This window comes from Grampus griseus, assembly GCF_964374135.1.
Source record: "Grampus griseus genome assembly, chromosome: 6".
Classification (NCBI taxonomy): domain Eukaryota; kingdom Metazoa; phylum Chordata; class Mammalia; order Artiodactyla; family Delphinidae; genus Grampus; species Grampus griseus.
The window spans coordinates 81,718,609-81,730,673 of record NC_139000.1 but is presented as its reverse complement, the minus strand read 5'-3'; the positions used below and the strand labels follow the sequence as shown (position 1 = coordinate 81,730,673).

General features: G+C 37.7%; 1 protein-coding gene across 4 annotated transcripts in view; it reads left to right on the top strand.

The window, feature by feature from the left end:
* Positions 1-12,065, top strand: part of KIF27 (kinesin family member 27) — a gene marked incomplete at its 5' end in the record, with an annotated part of 84,391 nt that overhangs the window by 55,657 nt on the left and 16,669 nt on the right. For all 4 annotated transcript variants that reach the window (XM_082656809.1, XM_082656810.1, XM_082656808.1 and 1 more), the window contains 2 exons: positions 1,821-2,036; positions 10,633-10,839. In XM_082656809.1, coding sequence (XP_082512935.1) covers positions 1,821-2,036; positions 10,633-10,839 — 423 coding nt within the window. The remainder of the gene's footprint in view (positions 1-1,820; positions 2,037-10,632; positions 10,840-12,065) is intronic.

Here is a 12,065-nt window from a genome sequence, read left to right as displayed (position 1 = left end):
CTATTGTGACACATCTTGCCCACAGCAGTTTATCAGGATTTTAATACCTGACTCTTAAGTATGATGTATATTTCAGGAATGCTACTAACATTAAAGACAGAGGCCAAAACAAAAGGAAAAAAAAAAAAAGAAGCTCAGATAAATTATAGAGATAGAGCAAGGAGCTGAAAAAACTTCTTAAAAAACCTTAATATCTTCAAGGTGGTAAAAGATGATACTCTATCCATAAAGCAAGAATTGCAGCCTATAAAAAACATGAAAGAACTTTCAGAAATTAAAAGGATTGGAGGATAATGTTAAGGAAGTATCTCAGAAAGTAAATAAAAAGATAAATAGAAATTAGGAGGAATAAAATTTAATTGGCAGGTAAACCCACAAAGTCCATCATCCAAGTAACAGGAATTCCAGAAAGATACAACAGGGAAAACAGGAGAAGAGGAAATTATCAAAGACATAATACAAAAAAATTTGTCAGCACTGAAGATATAAGACTGGGTTGAAATAGCTTATCAAAGGCACAGCAAAGAGTACTAAAAGCATATCATTGTGAAGTTTTGAGTACACTAGGGGAAAAAATGTATCCTGAAAGCTTCCAGATAGAAGACTAGTCACTTGAAAATCTTGAGAGTCAGAATGGCATTAGACTTCTCAACCTTCTTCATTAGAAGTTAAAAGACCTGAAGCAGTCTTAAAATTCATAAGGAAAATGGTTTCCAAACAAGGATTCTCTTTTTAGCCTAACTATCAATCAAATGGGAAGGTAGAATAAGGACATTTTCCGGTGAAAAAATTACCTACTACCTAGCCTGTCTCAGGAAACTACTAGAGGATGTGCTCCTTAAAAATGAGGGTGCAAGCTATGATAAAGGAAGACTCAGGATCCTGCAAATGTGATCTAACTGGAAATTTTCAGGATAATACCAAAGGAAGTCCAAGAACAACTAGTCCAGTTTGGAGCAGGAGGATGGAGGCTCCAGGCAAAATGTTCATGTATTCACAAAATCATGTAAACTGACCATTGGTTTATCTAAAAACTATAATACAACTTATGTTGGGAGAATAGAGGGAGGGGAAGTACAGAAGAGGAGGCATAGGAGTGCTAAATCCTTGTCTTCCGTAATAGATAATCAGCAGACAGTATCTAAAATTGGTAATGTTATTTAGAAACATGGACATAAACACCAAAAGAAATAGCTTAAAAGGTTAAAGATGGTTGTTTCTAGGGAGCAGGACTCAGGGGAAAGGGTCAGGTAGGGGACTCTTTTTAAAAACATTATTAAACCTTATGGCAGTATATACATATAATTACTTTGACGAAAAACTCTTTTTAAGATTATCTTAAATTGGTCATAATGAAGATCACCGTAAATCTAACTGGCCATAATTTTGACCGGAATGAAATAAGAGTAGAAACAAATTGTATGTTTAAATAACAACAAACCAAATGTCAACCTCTAGGAAATGTTAGCATACTTAATTCTACTATGTAACAGGCCAAGAAAGAAAAGTTTAATTTGGAAAATAATACAAAAGAAAAATACTGCCTCTCAAACCTGTGTTGTATAGTCTGGTTTGGCCAAGCAATACTTAGTAATAAATTCATTGTTTGAAAAATCTCCACTTTTTAAAAAAAGGCATTCAACTTAAGATTTTAGAAAATGAAGCTTCCCCAGTCCCCCAAAAAACTCCATGGGAGAAAACAATAATGTAAAAGCTAAAAATATGTTCACTTAGTAATTTTCTCTGTGTTTTTCCTAATTTATTTACAGTCTGGATTTCTAATAACTGATCTTGGGGCGTCTGGTTGATTGTCTTTTTAGGCTTTAAACACAGATAGTTTGAAAATATCAACTCGCCTGAGCTTGTTGGACCAAGAGTTGTCTGAAAAGAATGTGCAGCTCCAGAACAGCACAGCTGAGGAGAAAATAAAGATTTCAGAACAAGTTCAAGCCCTCCAGAAAGAAAAGGATCAGCTACAGAGACGAAGAAACAGCGTGGATGAGAAACTTAAAAATGGTAGTGTGTTATCACCTGAAGTAAGTCGGTATGCTTTGAAACTAGAAGTACTGTATGATGGATCACTTGGATGATTTCCTCCATTTTTGTTACTTAAACATAAAAATGACAAATCTGGTCAACTTTGTTTCCTTGAGACTTTTGTCAGATGTAATGAGTCTGCCTGTCACCTGTTTGGCGCCATGAGGCATGCTTGACTAGAAACTGTGATGTCCTCTCGTAGAGGTCCATGAACGTGGTCCCTTCCAGGCATTGCCAGGGACTGGGAGACTAACGTTTCTTTTGAGTATGGTCTTTCTTAGCTGGGGTTTCTCATCTGAAATCACAGAACACAGAAAAAGATTTGAGGGACACTTTTCTTCATTTCTTCCAAAGAGGGCACCTGTCTTCTCTCTATGTACCTTTCTTGAATGATACTTGGTAATTCATCACATATAACCGATGTCTAGGGCATTAATGCTTAATTCTTTCAGAAAGTATGGGAGCATGTTCCACTCTAAGTCCTAGCCAAGTAGATGCATAAAACTCATACCCCAATAAAAACACCTTTTAGGGGCTTCCCTAGTGGCGCAGTGGTTGAGAGTCCGCCTGCCGATGCAGGGGACACGGGTTCGTGCCCCGGTCCAGGGGGATCCCACATGCCGCAGAGCGGCTGGGCCCGTGAGCCATGGCTGCTGAGCCTGCGCGTCCAGAGCCTGTGCTCCGCAACGGGAGAGGCCACAACAGTGAGAGGCCCGCATACCGCAAAAAAAAAACCAAAAAACAAAAAAAAAACACCTTTTAGGATTTTTCATTTAGGGGAGGATATGACTTCTCTCACCTTTATTTTTTTTAACTATGTAAAAGATGTTTCATTTGTTGGCTAGCAAACTGTCCCAGACTTTGTCTTTTCAAAATTTTACTTCAGTTGGCAGTGGTATCTATACCTTATTACTTTATCAGACAAAGATGAACTTTTTTTTTTTTTTAATTTATTTTTGGCTACACTGGGTCTTTGTTGCTGTGTGCAGCCTTTCTCTAGTTGCAGCAAGCGGGGGCTCCTCTTCATTGCAGTGCTTGGGCTTCTCATTGCAGTGGCTTCTCTTGTTGTGGAGCACGGGCTCTAGGTTTGCGGGCTCAGTAGTTGTGGTGCACGGGCTCAGCTGCTCCGCGGCATGTGGGATCTTCCTGGACCAGGGCTCAAACCTGTGTCCCCTGCATTGGCAGGTGGATTCTTAACCACTGCGCCACCAGGGAAGCCCCAAAGATGAACTTTTGAGCCTGGATTTTCTCTGCAAATATTTATGGTTGATGTCCAAAGTAAGGGAAAGCTGCTGAGAGAAAGTAAGTGGCTGGGAATCATGTATCTTGTGGTGTTTTAGATTGGAGCAAGTGTGACAAGAAGTGAAAGGGGCTGGTTAAGAAGGAACAGGGGAAAGGATTTCATGACATTATTGTTCATTGAGTTGATGAAAGAAATTGAAGACAACCTTGACTGGGGGCTATGTGACATTATAAGCTTCTACTGCCCTATTTTATAACTTAATTGGGGTAGCTTTGTCAAGGATCACAGAATGAGGTTGTCCTCCTGAGGCTGTTAAATTGGAGCCCCAAGCCTACAGATGTGAAGGTCTGAGAGCCTTAGATTCAGCAAAACATAGGATTTAAGGAATTCTTGCCTGCCCAGGACAGTTACTGGGCCCTATGGGAGAAAAAAAAAGAAGGAGAAAACATTATGCTTCTCCTGAGGAATTCATACTACATCTGAGGAGACAGATAGAAAGATGAGAAAACTCTAAACCCTGAAGAACATAAAAAAGCAAGTTATAGATAATGTAATAAAGCTATACTTATTACATTATTTATACAAAACAATGCAGTGATCATTTGGGGGAAGATTCAATTAAGGCAGCCTTGTTAGATCAGAATCTTGAGCTGGATTATGAAAAACATGGTATATATTGATAGATATAAGAAAGAAGGCCATTTTAGATAGAACACTGTTAAATAAGGCATAGAGATGGGAATGAGCAAATTATGTTTGCAGAGGGGTAGCGTGGCCATTCTTTTTTAATTTTAATCTGTTTGTACAATTTTTTTTTTTTTTTTTTTTTTTTTGCGGTACGCGGGCCTCTCACTGTTGTGGCCTCTCCCGTTGCGGAGCACAGGCTCCGGACGCGCAGGCTCAGCGGCCATGGCTCACGGGCCCAGCCGCTCTGTGGCACGTGGGATCTTCCCGGACCGGGGCACGAACCCGTGTCCCCTGCATTGACAGGCGGACTCTCAACCACTGCGCCACCAGGGAAGCCCTTTTTGTACAATTTTTAAGGTTACACTCCATTTAGAATTATTACAAAATATTGTCTATATTCCCTGTGTTGTACAATACATCCTTGTAGCCTGTCTTACTCCCAATAGTTTGTACCTCCCATACTCCCACCCCTATAATGCCCCTCCCCCCACACTGGTAACCACTATTTTGTTCTCTATATCTGTGAGTCTGCTTCTTTTTTGTTATATTCACTAGTTTGTTGTAATTTTTAGATTCTGCCTATAACTGATATAGCATTTGTCTTTCTCTGACTTATTTCACTTAGCATATTGCCCTCCAAGTCCATCCATGTTGCTGCAAATGGCAAAATTTTGTTCTTTTTTATGGCTGAGTAGTATTCCATTGTGTATATATACCAATTCTTCTTTATCCATTCGTCTGTTGATGGACACTTAGGTTGCTTCTGTGTCTTGGCAGTTGTAAATAATGCTGCTGTGAACAATGGGGTGCATGTGTCTTTTCTAATTAGTGGGTGTTTTTTTTTTTCTGGATATGTACCCAGGAGTGGAATTGCTGGGTCATATAGTAGTCCTATTTTTAGTTTTTTGGGAAACCTCCATACTGTTTTCCACTGTGCACCAATTTACATTCCCACCAACAGTGTATGAGGATTCCCTTTTCTCCACATCCTCACCAACATTTGTTATTTGTGTTCTTTTTGATGATAGCCATTCTGACAGGTGTGAGGTGGTATCACATTGTGGTTTTGATTTGCATTTCCCTGATGATTAGCAATGTTGAGTATCTTCTCATTTGCCTGTTGGCCATCTGCATTTCTAGAGGGTCAATTCTTATCTTCAAGAAACCTTTAAGTTTCTATTTCATGAGGAATTCTGTAACTAAAAACATTATGTAGTGTTTTGTGGTGAAAATGCAGCACAATGCATGGTACTTGTTTGGCAGCCACCCTGGATTTGTTTGAGGGAAGAGTGAGCCGCCTACAATCGGTGGGGTTCCATTTAGTCCTGTGAGCGTCTGTGCACCCTGCTTCCACATGGTTGGTTCTTCTTAGCGTAGCTCTGAAATGGGCTCTGCTCTCACCACTGTTTTCACGCCAAGATTGGTAGTACTAAATAGATCTCCAGTAGCAGATGATCAGGAACATGAGATTCTGCTGTGACGTAAGACATCAGTAAAATCTAGGTGGAATGGTTTGCTGTTTTGATGTCTTTAAACTTGCTCAGAATTATTTTTTCTTTCCACAATAAATCAGAATATTTTTTCTAATTGTATTACTTCATGGAAAATGATAGAAAGATTTTAGATCACTATACTAGTACAGGATTACCCAACAATTTAATATAGACAAATCACCTCCTTTTTTGGGGGGTAAAATCCAGAAACTAAAATTTAGAAAAAATAAAATATTTGAACTCTGTTTTTCTAATAATGCAGAGCAGTTACCTAGTAAGTGGAGTATAGGAAGAATACATATGAATATCTATGTTTATTTCATCTTTTACATTTTCAATTTCATGTTTTTTCGGTTTTTTTTTAATTTCATGTTTTATCATTAGAAAATGCATATAGTTTATAGAGAAATACATGCAGTGCTTGCTCAAAAGGTTTTGTTTGTCATGTTTGTTTTTTACTAATGGGAAATTTGTGATCTAAGATGTTTGGAGACCACTGCTTTAGATCCTTGTTACTCGCAGTGTGATCTCTGTACCAGCAGCAATAGTATCACCTGGGAGCCTGTTAGAAATGCAGAGCCTCAGGCACCACCAAGACCTGCTGAATTAGAAGTCTGCATTTTTACAAGCTCCCTGGTGCATGTTTGGAAAGCAGTGCTCTGTGACAAAGCATAGTCAACTCTTGATAATCTAAGGTTTGAGTTGTGGCAAATTCTTCATCCTGGGACAGGTTCCCATTGCCCCTCATCTTCTCAACCTACAACTTTTTGCTGGGTTAGATGGAACCACAAATATTTATATGCTGGAGCCTCACTAGAGCAGGCTATCCTCAGGGTTCTATAGATTTGCTACCTTACATTATCTCAGTGCTTCGCTAACATAGATCCAAAACTATAGAAACTAAATTTGTACCAAATTGTTCTCAGCCATTACATAAAGGCAAACTCTTTCCACATTTATTTTTTTTGGTTTTTTTTTTTTGTGACCTTTCTGAACTGTTTTAACTTACAGGCCTTATAAAATGTCAGTTTTATGGCAATAAATATTAGCTCCTGTGCTTGCAGAAAACATGAACTTACTACTTTGCAGGAGAAAGAGTTATCAGCAGAACTATGTCTTTTTCACAAATAATGGGGCTCACTGTGCTCAGGTGTACTAGGTAATCCTTTCTTTTTTTTTTAATTTTTAATTTTTATTTTATTTATTTTTTTATGCAGCAGGTTCTTATTAGTTATCCATTTTATACATATTAATGTATATATATCAATCCCAATCTCCCAATTCATCACACCACCACCACCCCCTGCTGCTTCCCCCCATTGGTGTCCATACATTTGTTCTCTACATCTGTGTCTCAATTTCTGCCCTGCAAACTGGTTCATCTGTACCATTTTTCTAGGTTCCACATATATGCATTAATATACGATATTTGCTTTTCTCTTTCTGACTTACTTCACTCTGTATAACAGACTCTAGATTCATCCACGTCTCTACAAATAACCCAATTTTGTTCCTTTTAATGGGTGAGTAATATTCCATTGTATATACGTACCACATCTTCTTTATCCATTCGTCTGTCGATGGACATTTAGGTTGCTTCCATGACCTGGCTACTGTAAATAGTGCTGCAATGAACACTGGGGTGCACATGTCTTTTCGAATTATGGTTTTCTCTGCGTATATGCCCAGTAGTGGGATTACTGGGTCATATGGTAATTCTATTTTTAGTTGTTTTTTTTGTTTGTTTGTTTGTTTTTTTGCGGTATGCGGGCCTCTGACTGTTGCGGCCTCTCCCGTTGCGGAGCACAGGCTCTGGACGCATAGACCCAGCAGCCATGGCTCACGGGCCCAGCTGCTCCGCGGCACGTGGGATCCTCCCGGACTGGGGCACGAACCCATGTCCCCTGCATCGGCAGGCGGACTCTCAACCACTGCGCCACCAGGGAAGCCCTATTTTTAGTTTTTTAAGGAACCTCCATACTGTTCTCCATAGTGGCTGTATCAATTTACATTCCAACCAACAGTGCAAGAGAGTTCCCTTTTCTCCACAGTCTCTCCAGCATTTGTTTGTAGATTTTCTGATGATGCCCATTCTAACTGGTGTGAGGTGATACCTCATTGCAGTTTTGATTTGCATTTCTCTAATAAATAGTGATGTTGAGCAGTTTTTCATATGCTTCTTGGCCATCTATATGTCTTCTTTGGAGAAATGTCTATTTAGGTCTTCTGCCCATTTTTAGATTGCGTTGTTTGTTTTTTTAATATTGAACTGCATGAGCTGTTTATATATTTTGGAGATTAATCCTTTGTCCGTTGATTCGTTTGCAAATATTTTCTCCCATTCTGAGGGTTGTCTTTTTGTCTTGTTTGTAGTTTTCTTTGCTTTGCAAAAGCTTTTAAGTTTCATTAGGTCCCATTTGTTTATTTTTGTTTTTATTTCCATTACTCTAGGAGGTGGATCAAAAAAGATCCTGCTGTGATTTATGTCAAAGGGTGTTCTTCCTATATTTTCCTCTAAGAGTTTTATAGTGTCCGGTCTTACATTTAGGTGTCTAATCCACTTTGAGTTTATTTTTGTGTATGGTGTTAGGGAGTGTTCTAATTTCATTCTTTTACATGTCGGTGTCCAGTTTTCCCAGCACCACTTATTGAAGAGACTGCATTTTCTCCATTGTATATCCTTGCCTCCTTTGCCAGAGATTAGTTGACCATAGGTGCATGGGTTTATCTCTGGGCTTTCTATCCTGTTCCATTGATCTGTATTTCTGTTTTTGTGCCAGTACCATACTGTCTTGATTACTGTAGCTTTGTAGTATAGTCTGAAGTCAGGGAGTCTGATTCCTCCAGCTCTGTTTATTTCCCTCAAGACTGCTTTGGCTATTCGGGGTCTTTTGTGTCTCCATACAAATTTTAAGATTTTTTGTTCTAGTTCTGTAAAAAATGCCATTGGTAATTTGATAGGGATTGCATTGAATCTGTAGATTGCTTTGGGTAGTATAGTCATTTTCACAATGTTGATTCTTCCAATCCAAGAACATGGTATATCTCTCCATCTGTTTGTATCATCTTTAATTTCTTTCATCAGTGTCTTATAGTTTTCTTCATATCAACAAATTGAAGAATAAAAACCATATGATCATCTCAATAGATGCAGAAAAAGTTTTTGACAAAATTCAACACCAATTTATGATAAAAACTCTCCAGAAAGTGGGCATAGAGAGAACCTACCTCAACGGTAATAAAGGCCATATATGACAAACCCACAGCAAACATCATTCTCAATGGTGAAAAACTGAAACCGTTCCTCTAAGATCAGGAGCAAGACAAGGATGTCCCCTCTCACCACTGTTATTCAACATAGTTTTGGAAGTCCTAGCCATGGCAATCAGAGAAGAAAAAGAAATAAAAGGAATACAAATTGGAAAAGAAGAAGTAAAACTGTCACTGTTTGCAGATGACATGATACTATACATAGAGAATCCTAAAGATGCCACCAGAAAACTACTAGAGCTAATCAATGAATTTGGTAAAGTTGCAGGATACAAAATTAATGCACAGAAATTTCTTGCGTTCCTATACACTAATGATGAAAAATCTGAAAGAGAAGTTAAGGAAACACTCCCATTTACCACTGCAACAAAAAGAATAAAATACCTAGGAATAAACCTACCTAGGGAGACAAAAGACCTATATGCAGAAAACTATCCACATTTGTTTTTGGTAGAATATAATCATAGTATGCATTCAAAAGTCAAATATTTTCTTGGGTTATTCACTTTTATTTTCTGGTTCTTCTTATTCACCTAAGTACCTTTCAGGATTTAAGTTTGTTTTTCTTAAAAAGGTGAATATTATTTTCTTCCTTATGGAGTGATTATCAAATCTTCAAATTCAGTAATTGCACAAAGAAATAAAATGGCTGCTGAACATTTTTTTTTCCAAAATGGCTCTTTCAGGAGATTTTATAAAATGGCTTTAAAAATATAAGTATTATTCAACCTCCCATTGGAATAGGTTATTAACCTACCTTTTCCCTGAATTCCAGAAAAGGAGTTCCAGAAGTCATTCTAACTGTTCGTTGGGGAGATCAGAAATAGTAACATTATTTTTCTTTGAAATGCTATGGGGAGGAGAGGAGAGAAATACTTGGGTCATATACCCAAGACATATGAAAATGTTTTTTGCTCCTCTCTCTTCATTAAGTTGTTCAGCAGATACGTACTGAGTTTAAACTATGTAATATGTACTGTGCTGGGCAATAAGGATGTGAGTATGGACAAGACCATCTGCCCTCAGGGAACTTAAAGTTGAAGTGGCCTCCACCACAAGTACGGGGATACAAAAATATATATCCAGGTCTTACCATGTCCAAAATAATTTCTTACCAGAGATTTAGATCCCCCAAATAAGATGTTATTTGGATAATTCAGAGAACGGCTAGGTTTTCTGACAGCAATTCATCAGATTTTTTTTTTCCTACAGAGGGAATCTTCTTTGGCATATGAAAAAAAGGTTTTGCTGCCACCATTTTTAGTGCCTCCACTTTCCCTCTAATGACATCTCCTAGGAATCTTATAAAATGTTTCATGTCCTTAAATCCTCACTACTTTTTCTTATGTTACACAGTGTTTTTTCCCTGGAGACTTTCCTCTGATTACTAGTTCTTAATAACTTATTTTAATATATTTCCTCTTTCCTTCCTAGCAATATATTGTTTTGATAGATCCTTGAAGGGACCCCTGAGGTCTCCAGATCTCAGTGACACATAATATGCACTTTAGGAGCCATGGAGGGAGATAACATGATGACACTGTCAAACCTGTGGGCTGAGGCTTTGTTCAAGTGTATTCCTTCGTGATCAGCATTTGCTTATGACCTTGGGATGTTTCATAACTCACCTAACCTTCTTCCTCTTCCATTTTGCTACCCAAGGTTTACTACAAAGATTCAATGATTATTTGTTATATATATGTGTGTGTGTTTGTGTGTGTGTGTGTGTACACACAGTGCATTGTGTAGCATAGTAAGCACTCAATAAACATTTTTTTTAATTTAGTAGAAGAATGGTACTGTCCGTTAGACTCAAATAGCATAATAAGATCTTAGTATATGACAAAGTCCAAGTTATACTGTTTCATTTAAAATGAGTGATTTCTTTTGTATTATATCTAGGAAGAACATGTTCTTTTCCAACTTGAAGAAGGGATTGAAGCTTTGGAAGCTGCAATTGAATACAAGAACGAACATATCCAGAGTCGCCAGAACTCACTCAGAGCTTCACTTCAAAATCTCTCTCATAGTGAAGAAAATGTCTTAGAAAAACTAATCTGCCTGAGTCCTGTTGAGATTAGAGCTATTCTTTTCAGATATTTCAATAAGGTTTGTTCTTCAGGGACAGAGGATTTTCTTATAAAGAGGGGTTGAGATGCTTATACAGCTCACATTTATGTAGAATTTACAGCACTGAATGTTGTCATCTGAAATCTTTGCACTTATCCACGTATGTAGGCCTAACTTTGTGAGGTTCTTAAAGTTGAAGGGCCTTTTGAAAGAGGGCTTTTGGGAATAGTTTTAAAAACCAAAGAATTTAAGTTATATTCCTCAGTCACTATATCTTGGTTGTATGTTTTCTAGATTTGATTGTTCTTACTCAGCATTCGTGAAAAATCAAGGGCCCTCCAGGTTTGGGTTCCCTTTCCTTCATTGCTGTAGGGTAGGGGTAACCTGTACCTTCTCATTATACCCTATGAATTGAAATGGAGGTGAAATGGTGCATCAGTGACAAAGATAGTAATAGATTTTCGCATTAACCTGGATGGGCTTAATATAAATTAAAATATTTTATACAGATTTGACAGCTTACTGATAGAGATGTTTCACAGCATTGAAAACTATATCTGTCTTTTCTCTAATGTCTTCTCTTAAGATATATATTATGAAGTGTTAAACAAGTAGATAACTCTTTTCTCTGAAAAATATATTCAGTTTAAGGGAATAGCAGACAGTTGATGAAAAATGAAACACAGAAGTTTTAAAATAAAGTTCTAATTCTGTTAGACAATTGAAATAAAGATGACTAAATTAATGGAAATGTGATACACAGGCCTTCTCTTGGATAATTACCGTCAGTAGTAAGCTTCTATTATTGATGCAAGTGCATCCCATCACTGGGTGTGTGGAGGGCAGAAATATGGTGCATGTTGTCTGAGGCTTTGATACAGATAACTCTTCTGTGGTGTTCTTAGAGCAAGGGTTCTTAACCCAAAGCACCCAGGTGAAGGTCAGTGGATTTTCTGGTCTTAAGAACTCTTTGTAGAAATGAGTATTTTTCTGGAGAGAATGTCATTACATTATTAACAAGTTCTGTGACACAGATATTGTCTGAAGTGTTTTTACTTTATATCAGTGCAGAGAGGAACCCACTGGACTAAATGTACAATCTGAGACTGAACTCTATAGCTTAAAAATTCTGTCACTTATTTATAACATTCACTTTGGAGTTAAAGATGAGAATTATCTAGATGTTACAGAAATCTTTAGATTCTTGATATCTTTTTAGACTGGAGAAATGGAGTTGTAGGAATATAAATGTAAACTTCAAAGAT